Below are 16666 nucleotides of genomic sequence, written 5' to 3' on the forward strand. Positions count from 1 at the left end.
TTACAGTACACTCACTAGAGCATGCACATGTTATTTAGTCTGTAACCAGACGTGATTTAGCCTAGCTTAATTTCAATGAATATCAGTCTGGAACTGCTACTAGAGAGAAGTAATTCATGACACGGGCCCCAACTGCTTCAACTGAGGCAGTCCAGACTGATACTTATTCATATTCTTAATTCAACCGTGGTCAGTTAATTCCAAGCAAAAACTATTTGCAAGGTGTACTGCATCACTTCATAACAAACACAAACAGATAACATGGATGGATGTCCTTATTTCTACTCATACAGTGCAGAGAAACGTATGTGCAAGTCTTGCCAGATCAAGTTTCTTTTCATTACATGAAAAAAAAAAAACTTCTCTCAGTCTCTTCATCTTTGTATTTCATTCAAAAGTATGAGACACTTTTTCAGTGTTCCAAATTGTGTTTCAAAAAAGAAAAGGTGGCTCTGAATGCAATGACATTTCTTATGCTTTGTTCTATAAATTGAAACAATTGGTGGGACACCTTTTTGGTGTTAGACAAAAAATAGAATTTTAGGCTCTCATAAATCAAAATGTAAAAATTGTTCATACTTTCTCAGCACTGCAGGGTTTTTCCTGGCTCAAAATAAAGCTTAGGCGGCAGAAGTGGAGCTGAAGCACGTGCACATTTTTTATGCGCCCGCAAACCAGGTGGTGGTTCTTATAATCGTCGTGCTGACACTATTGAGATGTCTAAAAAAAATTCAATGCTTGACAAACATTGAAAATTTGAACATTTAAAATATTTATTGAAGTTATTGAACTAAAACGGCCGCTCTGCCGGGGAGGTGGAGCGTGAGTGCGTGAGATAGGACCCAAAAGATGATGAACTCTGCCTGGGCAGAGTGAAGCCAGAGGAAACTCTGGTGGAGTCCCTGACGTGCAAATCAGCCGTCCGACCTGGGTTTCCCTCAGGATAGCTGGCGCTCTAAGTCTGGTAAAGCGAATGACTAGAGGTCTTGGGGCCAAAACTATCTCAACCTATTCCTAAACATTAAATACTGGAGCTGCGGGATGAATGCTGTTTTCAGCAGAATCCGACTCCCCTTCGAATTACTTTAAGTACTTTAAGTGCTTTCGTAGCTCATTATCGTCAGTGTTATAGCGTACATTGTGTGTCATATCACTGGTGCCATTCGCGTGAACATTTGCTTCTTCTCAATGCCGCTCATTTTCATTTAGTTTGATGCGATCTGATGTTTTAAGTTTTAAGTTCACAATGCGAACCTCAGAATGGCACTAGTGATAGGCGACCCAATGTACACTATAATAATCCAAGATAATGAACTACGAAAGCACTTAAATATGTAATAGTTTATAAATAATACGAAGGCAAGTCGGATTCTGTGGGGAGTCGGAAAACGGCACAACAGCGGTTTAAGGCGCCCGATGTTTAGTAAACAACTAAAACATTATTTTATTACCTTTGTAATGATGCAGTATTACGTGACCGAACAAGCCAGACTATTTAAATGAGTACATAGCTCCGCACAAATTAATCTTCCACAAGTATTGCGTATATAACGTAACAATAGTCTAGCAGCACCTGCTGCTGGGATGTCCGAATTGTAGCAATAAATAATAAAATGCATGGATAAATGTTTAACCGCTTTTACATGATTTTTCTTGTGCGATTTCTCCTAGAAGACTTAGGCGGGGCGAAGAATGCCGTAGGCGGGCCGCCTAAGCCTTTTCAATGCAGGAAAAACCCTGCACTGTATGTGTGGGGTAGGCTAAAACCCTGACTAACTGAAATGACGATGAGAATCAATGATAAATGATTTGCAAGCCAAAGTTACCGCAGTTGTTCTCTTCCCATGATGACCTGAGGTATTCGGTCTCACCTGGCAGCTGCCATCCTCCTTGGCCCCGCAGTCACAGAAGAAAGAGCCGTATTTGGCATAGGAGATCTCGTGGTCTTTGTGACAGACCTTGGCACACACTGTGCACACACCTACCCCATCCACCATCTTACAGGTGTGACAATGGTACCTACAGGAGGAAGGAAGGAGGCAGGGCAAGACTTTAAGCTGCTAGAAAAATGTGCGCGTTAGTCAAATTCAATTCTCATTATGGGATTGCGTCAGGGAGGGGGGGGGGGGGCATGAAAACGCTTCTTTTACCAATGCTGGTTCATGAACTCCTTCTGTGTGATGGTGAAGGTGCAGAGTTTATTGCAAAGGGAATCTTCATCCTATGATGCAAATAAACATATATGAGCTCATTACATTTTTGACATTCTCCTCCTAAACAGAGGGCCGTGGCCTCCAGAGGCCCAGCAGGTGGAGGACCGGGGCGCCTTACTGAGTCCTCAGCCTGGGAGTCGTCCTCCTCCATGGCCAGCTCCTCCACCCAGTCAGAGTCCACCTCGATGGCCTTCTCCTCCCCGTCCACCAGGAGCGCTGACGAGCCCTGGCCGCTGCTCTGCCTCAGCGCGTTCATCACATCAGCCAGGTAGGAGATGATGTGGCAGGAGCACTCCAGCATGTTAGCGTGCTGAGGGAGGAAAACACATCAAGAGATAGCGGTTTGTCTCCTGCACAATCACAAAAGGCACCGTTGTGAATACAAATAAATGGAGTCTTACCTTGCCCTGCGACACATTAGCGCTCACTTTCTCCACAACGTTTTTCTGGGTGAGGTACTTTTTGCTGCAAAAAAAGAGGAGAATTATCTATTGTTTAATTTGCCGACAGTTGGCATGGGAAGAAAAACATATATTCCTGGAGACATTTTCATTGGTCATCATGACTTGGCTCTTCCCCTCCGATGAAGTGTATGAACTTAGTCAGTCAATCAAAATAATTGTTGATTAATTAGGTAACACTTTACATTAAAGTGCCTAGTTTATAGACTTCCTTGCTTAGTTATAGCAGTGTTTCCCATACATAGACAGGACTGTGGCGGGCCGCCATAGTGTAATTTGTCCCGCTATAATCTCCTAACGAGCCGAAAGTGTTATTTGCAAAGCTTTTTATTTATTTTTAGTTAAGTCACAATTAGTTTTTTGTTTGTCTGCATTGCTCGCTCTGTTGCGGAAAGCATTTGAGCAGGTTCGCCGAAAGGCTGGAGCTAGGGCCCCCCGTCGGAAACTTTTACGGACTTTTTTCCTTTCTTGGTGTCTTTCTTTCTTTTTCAATACGTGGTCCGCCCGACACAGTCTCACAAAATCCTGTGGGAAACACTGTACAGACACCATCACGCCGAATAGTGACCATACCCTAACCCCAAAAAGTGAAAAGTGAAGTGCGCTACCACTTGAAATGTTAACCGTGTCCCTGTGACTGACGTGGACCCGTGCAGCAGAGCGTCTCACCATCTGGTCAGCCAGTCCATGGCCGCCCGGTGCAGCTGCAGATGCCCCGCCCCCTGGCCGGCGCTGGCCAAGGTGGCCATGATGACCATGAGCTCGGGGAAGCCGGCTCCGTCGCCGTTGGCCAACATCTCTGTTGCCATGGGGATGAGCGTGCTGAGGAGAACGGTGCACACGCCCTCGCCCACCTGGCTGTTGTCCCGGACGATGTGGGTGGTGAGCAGCTGCAGCAGCTGCCGGTTCTCCTGCACCGTCTCCAGCTGCTCAGAGTCCTTGGGCGGCGTGGCCGTCATGCGCGTGAGCCAGGACTGCAGGCGGGAGGGCTCCACGCAGGCCAGCTGGGCCAGGGAGCCACACAGGCACAGCAGGCTGGGGTTGGGGTTCTTCTCCGCTGGGGGGGGAGGGGAGACGGCATGCAGGTTAGGGTGAAGCACTCTGGAAACTCTCTGGGGTGGAATAACATACAGGGAAACACTCCGAGAATGATGTAGTAGTCAACCATCACAATAACGATAAACTGGGTTCCCATCCAAGTGTGGAATTACATTTACAATGACATGAGGACCATTGTCAACTCAATGACTATATTGCTGCTTTGATGTCATTTGACAAAAGTTTCGAATGAATTATTTTTGTTTCGTTTGTCTTGAATTGTTTGTCGAAGTGTATTTGGCATTAATAAATAGAGAATGAACGTTTACAGAGTGAGAACATGTTAAAGGTTATTTTGCACCGCTATGAATACAGATGTGCCTTGAGATTTCTGCCTTTGGTGTGCCTTGGGCACAAACAGTTTGAAAAGCCCTGAGTTAGGGTGGACTTACTCAGTTGGAAAAGTTTGGTGAAGAATTTCAGCACTCTGTTGCAGAATTTAGCGGAGAGGTTTTCGTTGGCTGTTGCCATCATGATCTGGACCAGCTCACCACTGGAAGGACAGAGGAAACACAAGTAAGTAAGAGGGACTGTCTGGGCTGAATGCATTTGGTATGATAATAGTGTGGCGTGGTGGGGGTAAGTAGGGCGTGGTGGCGTGGTGGGGGTAAGTAAAGTGTGGTGGGGGGAAAGTACCTGAAGGTGAAGAACTCTTCCATGGCCTTGCGCACCTGGCTGCTCTCCAGCTGTCTCTCCAGGTACTGCAGACACTCCTCCAGGACAGACTCATCCAGACCGCTGGGAGAGACCAGACACGCGTCACTGACTGGACAGGCTGCACTTATTCAGCTAATTCTCTGTCTCTTCGATACCGTATTGTAGCTTGAAGAAATGATACACACACCCCCCAACCCCTTGGTTGCCTGGTGTGGTACTAATGCTAGCTAGCCTGGTGTGGTACTACGGCTAGCTAGCCAGGTGTGGTACTAAGGCTAGCTAGCCTGGTGTGGTACTAAGGCTAGGAGCCTGGTGTGGTACTAAGGCTAGCCAGCCTGGTGTGGTACTAAGGCTAGCTAGCCTGGTGTGGTACTAAGGCTAGCTAGCCTGGTGTGGTACTAAGGCTAGCCAGCCTGGGGTGGTACTAAGGCTAGCCAGCCTGGGGTGGTACTAAGGCTAGCCAGCCTGGGGTGGTACTAAGGCTAGGAGCCTGGTGTGGTACTAAGGCTAGGAGCCTGGTGTGGTACTAAGGCTAGCTAGCCTGGTGTGGTACTAAGGCTAGGAGCCTGGTGTGGTACTAAGGCTAGGAGCCTGGTGTGGTACTAAGGCTAGGAGCCTGGTGTGGTACTAAGGCTAGGAGCCTGGTGTGGTACTAAGGCTAGGAGCCATGTGTGGTACTAAGGCTAGCTAGCCTGGTGTGGTACTAAGGCTAGGAGCCTGGTGTGGTACTAAGGCTAGGAGCCTGGTGTGGTACTAAGGCTAGGAGCCTGGTGTGGTACTAAGGCTAGGAGCCTGGTGTGGTACTAAGGCTAGGAGCCTGGTGTGGTACTAAGGCTAGCTAGCCTGGTGTGGTACTAAGGCTAGGAGCCTGGTGTGGTACTAAGGCTAGGAGCCATGTGTGGTACTAAGGCTAGCTAGCCTGGTGTGGTACTAAGGCTAGCCAGCCTGGTGTGGTACTAAGGCTAGCCAGCCTGGGGTGGTACTAAGGCTAGGAGCCTGGTGTGGTACTAAGGCTAGGAGCCTGATGTGGTACTAAGGCTAGGAGCCTGGTGTGGTACTAAGGCTAGGAGCCTGGTATGGTACTAAGGCTAGCTAGCCTGGTGTGGTACTAAGGCTAGCTAGCCTGGTGTGGTACTAAGGCTAGGAGCCTGGTGTGGTACTAAGGCTAGGAGCCTGGTGTGGTACTAAGGCTAGCCAGCCTGGGGTGGTACTACGGCTAGGAGCCTGGTGTGGTACTAAGGCTAGGAGCCTGGTGTGGTACTAAGGCTAGCTAGCCTGGTGTGGTACTAAGGCTAGCTAGCCTGGTGTGGTACTAAGGCTAGCTAGCCTGGTGTGGTACTAAGGCTAGGAGCCTGGTGTGGTACTAAGGCTAGCCAGCCTGGGGTGGTACTACGGCTAGGAGCCTGGTGTGGTACTAAGGCTAGGAGCCTGGTGTGGTACTAAGGCTAGGAGCCTGGTGTGGTACTAAGGCTAGGAGCCTGGTGTGGTACTAAGGCTAGCTAGCCTGGTGTGGTACTAAGGCTAGGAGCCTGGTGTGGTACTAAGGCTAGGAGCCTGGTGTGGTACTAAGGCTAGGAGCCTGGTGTGGTACTAAGGCTAGGAGCCTGGTGTGGTACTAAGGCTAGGAGCCTGGTGTGGTACTACGGCTAGGAGCCTGGTGTGGTACTAAGGCTAGGAGCCTGGTGTGGTACTAAGGCTAGGAGCCTGGTGTGGTACTAAGGCTAGGAGCCTGGTGTGGTACTAAGGCTAGGAGCCTGGTGTGGTACTAAGGCTAGGAGCCTGGTGTGGTACTAAGGCTAGGAGCCTGGTGTGGTACTAAGGCTAGCCAGCCTGGTGTGGTACTAAGGCTAGCCAGCCTGGTGTGGTACTAAGGCTAGCCAGCCTGGTGTGGTACTAAGGCTAGGAGCCTGGTGTGGTACTAAGGCTAGGAGCCTGGTGTGGTACTAAGGCTAGGAGCCTGGTGTGGTACTAAGGCTAGGAGCCTGGTGTGGTACTAAGGCTAGCCAGTCTGGTGTGGTACTAAGGCTAGGAGCCTGGTGTGGTACTAAGGCTAGCCAGTCTGGTGTGGTACTAAGGCTAGGAGCCTGGTGTGGTACTAAGGCTAGGAGCCATGTGTGGTACTAAGGCTAGGAGCCTGGTGTGGTACTAAGGCTAGGAGCCATGTGTGGTACTAAGGCTAGGAGCCTAAGTACCAGGTGTCGTAGTCGTACCTGTCGGGGTCGGCGTGGTTGGCTATGATGTTGTAGCAGCCGGTGACCAGGCGCTCGTAGATGCGGGCCAGGAAGGCGTCCGACTCGGCGGGGCCCAGGATGCGCTCCAGGGAGGTGCTGCAGATCTCCGCCACGCTCTCCGTGCTGCTCTCCAGGAGGAGGGGCAGCAGCGAGCGCACCACCTGGGGAGGGTTCAGCTCCTCTGTGCTGGAGAGAGAGAGAGAGAAACCGCCCGTGGTAAACAAGCCATTCACCCCCCCTTTCTACACCATTCACACACCACCATCCACAACTCATCAGTTGTGACACACCACACCACCCCCCCCTCCCCCCTCCGCGCCCCGAAGAAGTGACGCTGTGAACCTAGCCGCACCACTATTGGGGCTTTTCCACTAGAGGGCTGACCCGGGTCAGCCCGGGCTGGCCTGCTTCTTTGGCGCTTTTCCATTTGTCGGCCTGGGTCGGGTCGCTTCTTTAGCTACCCATCGAGGGCAGGAACCTTTTTTGAGACCAGGAACCTTTTTGCCAGGCTGCGTGTGACGTGTGACGCTGCACACCGTTGATTGGTCAATGGAAATCGTCATCCCATGTTCATAGATTTTTTTGCTAACCGCCATCTTTAAATACCACATTCCCTCTTGGAAAATGTCACTACAGTTTCTGTAATAGCTTATTAATAAAGATTCGAAAAATTATGCTGACCATCGTATTATCTTAGTTTAATGTCATTTCAATGCATCATATTTCAATGCATCATATTTACAACAAGCATAACACAAAAATCGCTATTATGCACCGTCTCTGCCCGTGAATAACACCGGCTGTGAAGGTGGTAGAAACACAATACTCCTTTGCTAACTTCACCATCGGTATACGGTCATTTTGAGCCCTTAACCACCTGCTGCTCGCAGCACCGCGCCTGCTGGTTGAAACTCCCGTTGACAGTGGGGGGAGAGAATCGTTTTACCAGGGAATTCGCTCCGCGCTGTGTCGACCGTGATAGGAGTGTAGGATCGACACCATTCAAATGGTTTTGGATTCCCTGTCCTCTCCCCTATCCGGACACGTTTGAATTGTTATCCTAACCCACGGTAAATCACAGTTATTAACCCGCAAAGGGCACCGTCTTTGCCCGTGAATAACACCGGCTATGGAGGTGGTACAATCACAATACTCCTTTGCTAACTCCACCATCGGTATACGGTCATTTTGAGCCCTGAACCACCACGCTGACACCCCGAGAAGATATGCTTTTAACCGTAAACTCAATGAACCGGGAGTTCACCCGCTGCTGCAAGCGTATCTATACCGAACGCGGAGATTGAATGAGCCCCGCGTCAGTCAGCCTTTCCGTAGAAATACATCGCTCCGTTATATATCTAACGTTACATGTTTTAAGGCTGATCTGTGCATGATAGTGCTGCATTATGTTGATCTATTTATATCGATCTATTCTTGCCAATTCCTTATTACCAGTGGAAAGGGGGATGGCTAAAACACTTTGAATGGGATAGATAGGACTTTCCGTTCAATGAGGCATGATACTCGCGAGTTCATCTCGCTTTTCCCCCCGTTGATGTATTAAACAATCTAAGCAATCTAATCAGAGCAGTTGTTATTATGTACTATTATTGATGGATGTGCCATTTTTGATGGACAGCAGTGAGCGGATGACTTGATGTGAGCATGTATTTGACTAATGCCGATAGTCTTGCTCCGAAACCGGAGCTGTCTACAGCGGATTCAAACTACCGTAATTCATGAACTATATGCCCAATCTAAAAAATTCAAAGAGTTTCTGAAAGCAGAGAAGTTGCACTTTTTGAACAGTTTAACTTTCCCCCTGCAGATCTGTATAGCGGGGGGAATCTTATGACACTGTTATGACGCGTAACTCCGCCTACTATCTCCTGCTCCTCCTACTCGTTCCTGGTCTGTTGTGTATAGTGGAAAAGCGCCAATACCAGGAACTGTTCAAAAGCGTGCCGAAGCGACCTGTGCCAAGCCGTGCCGGGCCGGTCAGTGGAAAAGCGCCTTATGTCAACATTACAATAGGAATCGTATATTTAGTAACGACAGAGTAACTATCCTTGATCGTCAATGACATTGTTGTAAAAAAAAAAAAAAAAAGAAACAAAACATTTGAATGTTCCTCAGTGAATTCAGCGTTTCAGCTGTCTGTTTTCCATATTTTGATATTAATAAAAGGTGTGTCGTTGTTTTGATAATGCAATCCACCGCCACGCTGCTCGTCATAAGCTGCTTCTGAGCTCTTGTATACATTCAACAGGCCTCATGTGTACAGAATCTAATCCTCTACTAATGTATTTGGTGGGACGAAGTGAACATTATTTGTACTTATTAAACACTTAGCACTGTCAATGTTGAAATTCTTGAAGTTGCTTGAAGTCCAATGAAAGAACAGTGAAATGGTATAGGACCGTTTTACTGGACTCATTTGTTAGTTAATGGGTTACTTTAAGTGCTTGTGTGGCAGACATGGACAATTGGAAAAAAAATAACAATTGAATTCAAAAGGTAAATTGCCCACGACGCTTTGGACCAGTTTAGGCCATACAGGAGGAACCATCATGCCCATGAAGACAAGCACACAAGTACACTTTTTTTTTTTAGATGGAGCACTTACACAATGAGGTCTCCCGTGAGGCGCACCAGAGAGAGGAGGATGTGTTTGAGGGAGGAGGCCAGGGCCAGAGACTGGTTACTGAGGGTGCCCAGGTGGGCCGCCTGGATGGCACTGATGTAGCTCTCTGACGGGATGGTGTCGTTGGCGAAGGCGTTACGCTGAGGGAGGGAGAGAAAGAGGTCTGTCAGACTTTTTTGGCTTTAAAAAACAAATCACAGACAAATTGGAGAGCGGTTACACACACACACACACACGCACACACACACACACACACAGAAATGAACAATTATCAGAAATCAAAACAACTATCTGACCAGACAGGCCATTTCAGGACATCTCTTACCACCTAGACCTCGGGACAAATCTTCTCAAATCTACTGTAATTTACAGAGCCATTACAGGATGGAACTCTTTACCAAAGCAGTAAAACTAATTCTAGATGCACTTTCAAGAAAACAATAAAAGAGCACAATTTACTCTGAATGAACAATAGATGATTTATCTAATTTGCTGATCTGTTGTATTTTCTTATTTTTTCTTTTTTTTTAATATATACCGGTATTATTATTTTCTTTTGTTATTATGATGCATGTATGTATGTATACAATGTTTACAATTGTCTGTATAATGTTGACAATTGTTCAAATATGATTTCTGTATCGGATCCCAGGAAGACTAGCTAATGTCATGGCTTTAGCTAATGGGGATCCTAATAAACAAACAAACACACGCACACCAGTACACTTACCCATGAGCCAATGTTGGGGAACTCGTTGGTGTGGATGTTGTTCCATGTCTCACACAGTGTCTGCACAGCAGAAGGCAGGTTCTGCATCACACTCTGACCTGCAACACACACACACACACACACACACACACACACACACACACACACACACACACACACACACACACACACACACACACACACACACACACACACACACACACACACGTCACCATTGTGTAGTGTTCCCTTGTGCCCCTTTTGAGAAAGAAATGAGCTCCTTTTGAGAGAGAAATGAGAGGCTTGTTCTGCTGCTGCTGCTGCTGCTACGTACCGAGCAGGTTGGCTTTGCAGCGCGTGGAGCCGATGGACAGCACCGCGGCGTAGCCCTGCAGCTTGGCCTCCGAAGGCTTCTTCTCCCCCTCCTCTGGGAGACTCATCAGCAGGTAAGACCTGGGGAAACACACCAGAGTACGCCCCGAGAATCTCATCACTCCAGCTCTTTATCCTGGTGCTGGTTTTTAAGAGAAAATGTGCTTTTAACACCAGAACAGCCGTGGGTGGGGTCATTTGACCATGGGAGTAAACATATGTATATCTTTGCGAGTAAACACATTTATATCTTTGCACTCCATCAAATTTCAGGACCCTCCTCTCATGACTTTTCCTAGATATGTGCGTTCTACCACCCAGTATCCTTACATTTTCAAAATCACATCAGGATAAGCTAGTATAAAGCTATTTTGCAGTTTTTCTGTGTAGGAGGCAGGCTAATTTACAAGACGGCCAACTAGTGGTCGTTGTGTGTAAATAGCAGCCTCCCATTGTAAAGACTATGGTCATTTACCCCCCCGAGGCGGCTCTTATAGTAGGTAAAATAGGCACGGCTGTTCAGAAGGTCACCCTATAGCGGCAAAGCATATCGGCACAAATGTCTTTCTTTTTTTTGAAAACCCGAAAAAACAAAACGGAAGTGTTGCGCTTTTCGAGACCCCTAAAGGGTCTCACCTGGTGTACACACGTCTACGAGCTGCGGGGTGGTCTCACCTGGTGAAGGCGGTGTACAAGTCTATGAGCTGCAGGGTGGCGGGCAGCAGGTTCTTGGTGATCTCGGAGGACTTGTGGGGGTCGGTCTCGGCGGCCACCTTGGAGAAGTGGTCGTCCAGGGAGACCTGCACCTTGGAGAGGACGGCGTCCAGCGTGTAGACCGCCTGCAGGGAGGGCACCTGGCGCAGCTGCAGGATGGAGGTCGGGTCCACGGAGGAGAAGGTCCAGATCTGAGGAAAGGTCAGAGTTCAGGGTCATGGGTTCACACACAGACACAGAGACAGACACAGAGACCGACACAGAGACAGAGACAGACACAGAGACAGACAGACAGACAGAGACAGACAGACAGAGACAGAAACAGAGACAGACAGAGACACACAGACACACACAGAGACACACAGACACACACAGACACACACGCACGCACAGACACACACGCACGCACGCACAGACACACACGCACGCACAGGCAGTATACGAGCAATCAGGAGGACACAGACACAGACGAGTGAGTACCTGTCGAGCGATGTACTCCTCCGCCAGGTCCACGTCGTACTTGACGGTGCTGCACTTGGCCGCGGTGGCCTCCGTCAGCGAGGCGGCCTGGTCTGACTTCATCCCCTGTTTGACTAGGTGCTCCTGCCGTTCCACGGTGGGGAGGGGAGAAGGGGTGGTTAGAAAAAAAACGGTCTAAACCCTCTCGCTCACTCTCGTCACAGAGTGAGCGAGTTTAAATCAAAGTCAAAGTTATCGAATAGATTTCAGTAGGTTATGAATAACAAAATCAACCGACTCCAGAGAAACGGCTGCTGTCGTATTATGGTGAAGTTGTGGCTGGACGTGTTTAATCCAGGTTGGTGTGATTGATATTGACTACGATTACTGACAAGGAGAGAACTCTTTCAGGCATTTCTGTTTTGTTGTGTACATACATTTCAATACACAATACAATACATTTCGGTAACATTCTAGACAGAGACGATGATCGGGGAGAAGGGAGAAGAGTATCGTTCATGGACGTTGTGTCTGTAGTGAAGGGTTAATGATAACGACGTCCACAAGGCTACAGCTGTGAACACATCTGGCCCCTAGTAGGGACTGCAGGAGTGGGCCAGCCAGAAGCTCCGGTGGGGTGCGGGGGGGAGGTGGGGTGGGGGGGGAGGTGGGGTGGGGGGGGCAACTCAGACCTTGATCCAGTTGGCGTAGGTGGTGACTCGGAGGCGTGAGGACCACCGGAGGGTGTGCAGGATGTCACTCTCGCTGGGCTCCCCGCAGCCGGCCTTCAGCTGCTCCATGTATGCCTTGGAGGGCGGCAGGACTCCCAGGATCCTCCACAGCACCAGGAAGTAGTACTGCAGGGAGCACGCTTCCTGTGGAGGGCCAGAGTCAACACAACATTATCCCCTAGGGCATTTACCAGTCAACACAACATCATCCCCTAGGGCATTTACCAGTCAACACAACATTATCCCCTAGGCATTTACCAGTCAACACTGACATTCACTATGACAGTTTAACTCATTCACTGCTGACGATCATAAAGTCACTCAGACTGTCAACATTCTAGAGTGCCATGGGGGACATTTCACCAGAAAAGCGATAAACGTATCTGTTTTTTTTATTCCGTAGCCAATCAAAGTATGTGTTGCTAGGGAAATACCACATAAAAAAAACACGTTTGGGCGTGGTGAGTGTTCAGGAATTATTTGGGCAGTTAGTGAAGGTGAAGTAAAAAAGGTGAATCCGTCCGGGCCCCCAGGGGGAACTGCGTGTCGAGGGGAGGCCGTGGCGGTGAGCGGGGGGCTTCTCACCATGGGCGTGACGGGCTTATTCTCCTGCCTCCTGGCCGTGTCCAGCTGAGAGCCGGCGGCCAGCAGGGAGATCAGACACGAGTAGAGCTCGTCGTATTTCACCGCTCCGTTGAACAGCTTCTGGAACACCTGTCGTCAAAAACAAAAACATTCCTAAGAAAGGGGAGTGGCCTGGGCCCTCTCAATACCAGGAAGGAGAGTGGGGTTTTTTTGTGGGGTTTTTTCTTTTTTCTTTCTGTACAAAACCAAAAAGGGACGAGAGTTTTTTTGAAGACGGGTCGACGTGGATTACTGAGACCTCACCTTGCTGTCCAGCCTGCTCCTGTCGTCCTCGGAGGCTTCGGGGGAGAGGACGCAGTAGAACTTGGGCTGCTGTGTGGCGTCTAAGAGAGATGGGGGGGAGGGGGGGGGGGAGTTCAGTGGAGCAAGACAGAAACGGCTTAAATGGCCTCTGATGCTAGAATTGGACAAATCGAGGAGTGCGGTACTGGCTACGTCCTACCTGCTGAGCAGTGCTTGGCCCAGTTCTCCTCCACCTCGTTGAAGCCGTAGTAGAAGGGCAGGGCGCTGCGTTTGCCTCCGTCCTGACCGGAGGCGGAGGCCCCCGTGTTGGGGGGCGTCAGGAGGTTGTACTGGACCTGCAGGTCACAAGTCACAATGTGAGGGCGACGTCAAACGCTCCCTCTGTCCCTCACACTGTCACAGTCTTCGGTTCCCCCATCTGGAGCTGACCAGCTAGCAGGCCGACTAGGCTGGCTTACAAAACTAGCTAGCGTCAGAAGTCACCTTTATTGACACATGGGGAAACACACTGACCAAAGCCTCTTTTGACATGAAACTATGTCACAGTTTTATTTTTTTAGACGTGACTCAATACAGGAGGAGAACTTCCTCCTTCCTTACCTGTTCAAACAGGTACATGGGGACCTTGGAGTACTGGTGCAGTAGATAGTCCAGGATCAGCAGCATACGAGACAGGTTGAGGGGCACCACCTGCAGCTGGGAGTCCACGTGCTGGGCCACCTCTGTGACGGCCTGGGTGACCAGGGCCAGGATGGCCCTGCGGCCGCGCTCAGACAGGTTGTGGAAGAGCAGCAGCAGGAGCTGCAGGTGCTCCACGTTCAGGTCCTCGTCCCCGGGCGCGCAGCCCTGCAGGGTGTGCTGCTTCAGGGTGCCCACCAATCTGGAGGGAGGGTAGGGGCAATGACATTACTCAGCAATGACATCAAATGACACATTTGCATTGTTGCTATACACTTTTGCCACCGTACGTCAATGTTGTATTATTAGGGCCGCCCTATTGTAACTGTTAGTTATTCCGTTTTTGGACAGAAACCCCGATTCACGGTTCAGCCATGAAACCGCCCAACACTAAAATGCAAATGAATATATACGATGAATGATGACATGCAAATAGGGCTGTCAGTCAGCGTTAGTCTGATCAATCTCAAAGTGAGTGTGCTTTGAGACAGTGCCATAACGGAGATGTGTATCAACATTTGAGGTTAACCCTTGCGCCCCTTAATTGGCTGTATTTATAATTATTATCATTATATTGATTTGCACTGTTGATCATTTGATTGCCGTTTGCTGCGTTTTTGAGCAGCTAGCTTGCCCTAAGTGTTTCGTTGCGTCGTATACGGCTGTATTCTACGTACGTGACCAGTCAACTTGGATTTGATTTGGAAGGAGATGTGGGGAAATCTAAATGGACTGGACTGATCTGCAAGTGTGGAACTGTGAGTCGTGCACGTTGTGGGTATGGCGTTGGCACCTCTAGTGTCGCTGGGCTGGAAGCTGACGTCTGACGTCATTCCACTCCACCGTGGGTAACGGAACATTTCCCCCCCCCCCTTCCCGAGTCTGACTTCAACACAATTCATTTTGACGTCAGACTGATGTCTTACCTCTCCCATACTTTCATACACTCGGGCACGTCGGGGTCCCCCTGCAGGCTGGCCTTGTGTTGCCAGATGAGCAGCAGTCTGGAGAGCACCGACAGGGACTGCGGGTGGATGTAGAGGGGCCAGGGGCCCTCGGAGAAGGGGGCCACGCCCAGCTGCTGGAGGAGGGTGTTCTGAGAGAGGACAGAAGAGAGTTGAAACGTTCGACGCACAAAATGTTTCATCATTTCAGACTGCATTCATGACCGTTTACTAACGTAGGAGTTAAGCTTAGATAACGATGAATACAAACATTAACAACATACTGATAAAAAATGTGTGGTGTGCGTTAAAGGCTCACTGTGTGTGTGATACGGTCCGTTATGTCGACTGAACACTAGATTCTACTGGCTACTGAATGCGTTAAAAAGGGCGAGCCCCGGTTTACCTGGAGGGCCGGGGAGGGGAGGTCTGACGTCACCAGGGTGTGGTTGAAGTGATACAGAGCCGAGGCGAACTCTTCGTCCGAGGAACCTGGAGAAAAGTCGAGCCCACTTATCACACTATACTATACAGTTACGTCACCAGGTTGGCTGGCAGGTGCAGGTGCGTGTGTGTGTGTGTGTGTGTGTGTGTGCCGCCTCGGTTACAGTGAGACGAAGTAAACATCTCACAAGACGGCTTCTAGTATCTGAGGTATATTTGGGCTGGCAGAATTGCAATTTGTTCATCCCACTTTTCAATAGCTTCATTCAGATATCAGACGTGCATGTGAATGACAGGCTTCAGCCTGGGGGGAGGGGGGTGGTTCTATCTGACCTTTGACATCTTTGTCCACGTCTTTGATGATGCTGGCCAGGGTGGCCATGTGCTGCTCCGTCAGGGACACGCTCAGATAGTTCCGGATAAAGTTGTTCCTGGACTTGAGCATGGAGGTGGTGATGAAGTTCAGAATGCTTGAGGCCAGACTCAGGAACTGAAAGATGAAATTGACAGTCGGGATGTGGGTCAGAATCATCGATTATTCGTTCCCCAGGGTCAAAGAAACGATTTAACATTCGGACCATTATCATTTTTACCCCCCCATTCAAATAAACATGAATTAACGGATAGAACGAATGTCAGCTCTGTAGCACGGGACAAATGGAACAAACTTATCTTTAATACCACCCACCGATTATTCGATCATGAAAATGTTGAGTTATGCACATCCCTAATTGACAGTGATGAGTGGTATAGGGCTTTAGCAAGCTTACATTAAATAAAAACATTGACTGCAAATGTTTGATTTATCTTCAAGGACTTCAAAAAGCCATTTTTTTATTTTTGGAGCCACTCATAACTGGTCCCCCTGTTGTATGGCTGAAGGCCGGCACCTCACCAGCTCAGGGTCCTTGCGGCCTGCCAGGATGTTGCCGTTCTCGCCGGCATTCTGCTTGCTGGGACTCTTCAGCCTGGGGGAGGTCTCCAGAGGAGGGGGAGGGGGAGGGGGTGGCGGGGCCACCTTGTCTTTGGTGGGTGAGATGGTCTCCTCAAACCACAGGCCCAAGATGGGCTCGCTGTCGTCGTCTGAAACAGGCAGGGCATAAGCGGTTACACAACACACCCCTTGGTGACGACAGTAAGGTAAGACGCATGAGCTCTGTGTCCTAAAGCGCTGGGTTGTGATATGACACGCCCCGCCTGCCTGAGAACAGACATGTCTGTGGTGTAACAGGCCTGAGGACACGTCATATCCCACTAGCAGACTAAACCAAACCGTCTATAGTGCATTTCAAATCTCAACAACATTTTAACATTAAAATAAGACAAAATAGTAAACGCATTTTACATGAGATAATTCATGGACGTAGCTGAGGTTGAGTGCATAGCACTGCGTGCATTACAGGGAGGGAAGGCCTGGCGCTAA

The 16666-nt window shown here is 49.2% G+C and overlaps 1 protein-coding gene across 1 annotated transcript in view; it reads right to left on the bottom strand.

The window, feature by feature from the left end:
• Positions 1-16666, bottom strand: part of ubr4 (ubiquitin protein ligase E3 component n-recognin 4) — a gene marked incomplete at its 5' end in the record, with an annotated part of 98586 nt that overhangs the window by 55627 nt on the left and 26293 nt on the right. Inside the window, 22 exons of the mRNA XM_080534371.1 lie at positions 1872-2019; positions 2151-2221; positions 2332-2523; positions 2615-2678; positions 3344-3731; positions 4165-4265; positions 4409-4510; positions 6640-6846; positions 9287-9444; positions 10035-10132; positions 10348-10466; positions 11061-11290; positions 11580-11702; positions 12251-12433; positions 12875-13003; positions 13178-13257; positions 13377-13512; positions 13778-14057; positions 14782-14951; positions 15206-15291; positions 15577-15733; positions 16139-16326. Coding sequence (XP_080390497.1) covers positions 1872-2019; positions 2151-2221; positions 2332-2523; positions 2615-2678; positions 3344-3731; positions 4165-4265; positions 4409-4510; positions 6640-6846; positions 9287-9444; positions 10035-10132; positions 10348-10466; positions 11061-11290; positions 11580-11702; positions 12251-12433; positions 12875-13003; positions 13178-13257; positions 13377-13512; positions 13778-14057; positions 14782-14951; positions 15206-15291; positions 15577-15733; positions 16139-16326 — 3410 coding nt within the window. The remainder of the gene's footprint in view (positions 1-1871; positions 2020-2150; positions 2222-2331; positions 2524-2614; positions 2679-3343; positions 3732-4164; positions 4266-4408; positions 4511-6639; positions 6847-9286; positions 9445-10034; positions 10133-10347; positions 10467-11060; positions 11291-11579; positions 11703-12250; positions 12434-12874; positions 13004-13177; positions 13258-13376; positions 13513-13777; positions 14058-14781; positions 14952-15205; positions 15292-15576; positions 15734-16138; positions 16327-16666) is intronic.

This window comes from Nansenia antarctica (genome assembly GCF_963989245.1).
Source record: "Nansenia antarctica genome assembly, chromosome: 6".
Taxonomy (NCBI): Eukaryota; Metazoa; Chordata; class Actinopteri; order Argentiniformes; family Microstomatidae; genus Nansenia; species Nansenia antarctica.